At 50.5% G+C, this 325-nt stretch overlaps 1 protein-coding gene across 1 annotated transcript in view; it reads right to left on the bottom strand.

The window, feature by feature from the left end:
- Nucleotides 1-325, bottom strand: part of LOC104274957 — a 20,038-nt gene that overhangs the window by 19,653 nt on the left and 60 nt on the right. The window contains 2 exon segments of the mRNA XM_009870758.1: nucleotides 213-322; nucleotides 324-325. The exon segment at nucleotides 324-325 is cut by the window's right edge and continues 60 nt beyond it. Of these exon segments, the coding sequence (XP_009869060.1) occupies nucleotides 213-322; nucleotides 324-325 (112 nt within the window).

Raw genomic sequence — 325 nt, forward strand, 5'->3', positions numbered from 1 at the left:
GCTGGCCAACGAAGCGAACGCGTGGGTCAGATCAGGGAGTCGAGGCTGAAACTAGGGCATTGACGTTTGGGAGGGATAGGGAGGAGAAAAAGACGAGGCTGAGCGCTGGGAAAATGTCTCTCATATTATTTTAATCATGTTTATGAGCACAAAATTGAGAGCAAGATTTAGTGAAATGCTAAAGCAGGGTAACGTGGGCCATTACTTCTTACCTAGTCGGAGCTCTCCAAAGTTCCCACACCCAATCTTCTTGCCCACTCGGAAGTTGGGTCCCACCATAAGAACACCCGAAGACGTCGACGAGCTTGGTCGAGAACCGTGGCCG

Source organism: Apaloderma vittatum, unplaced genomic scaffold, assembly GCF_000703405.1.
Source record: "Apaloderma vittatum isolate BGI_N311 unplaced genomic scaffold, ASM70340v1 scaffold3056, whole genome shotgun sequence".
NCBI classification, from domain to species: Eukaryota; Metazoa; Chordata; class Aves; order Trogoniformes; family Trogonidae; genus Apaloderma; species Apaloderma vittatum.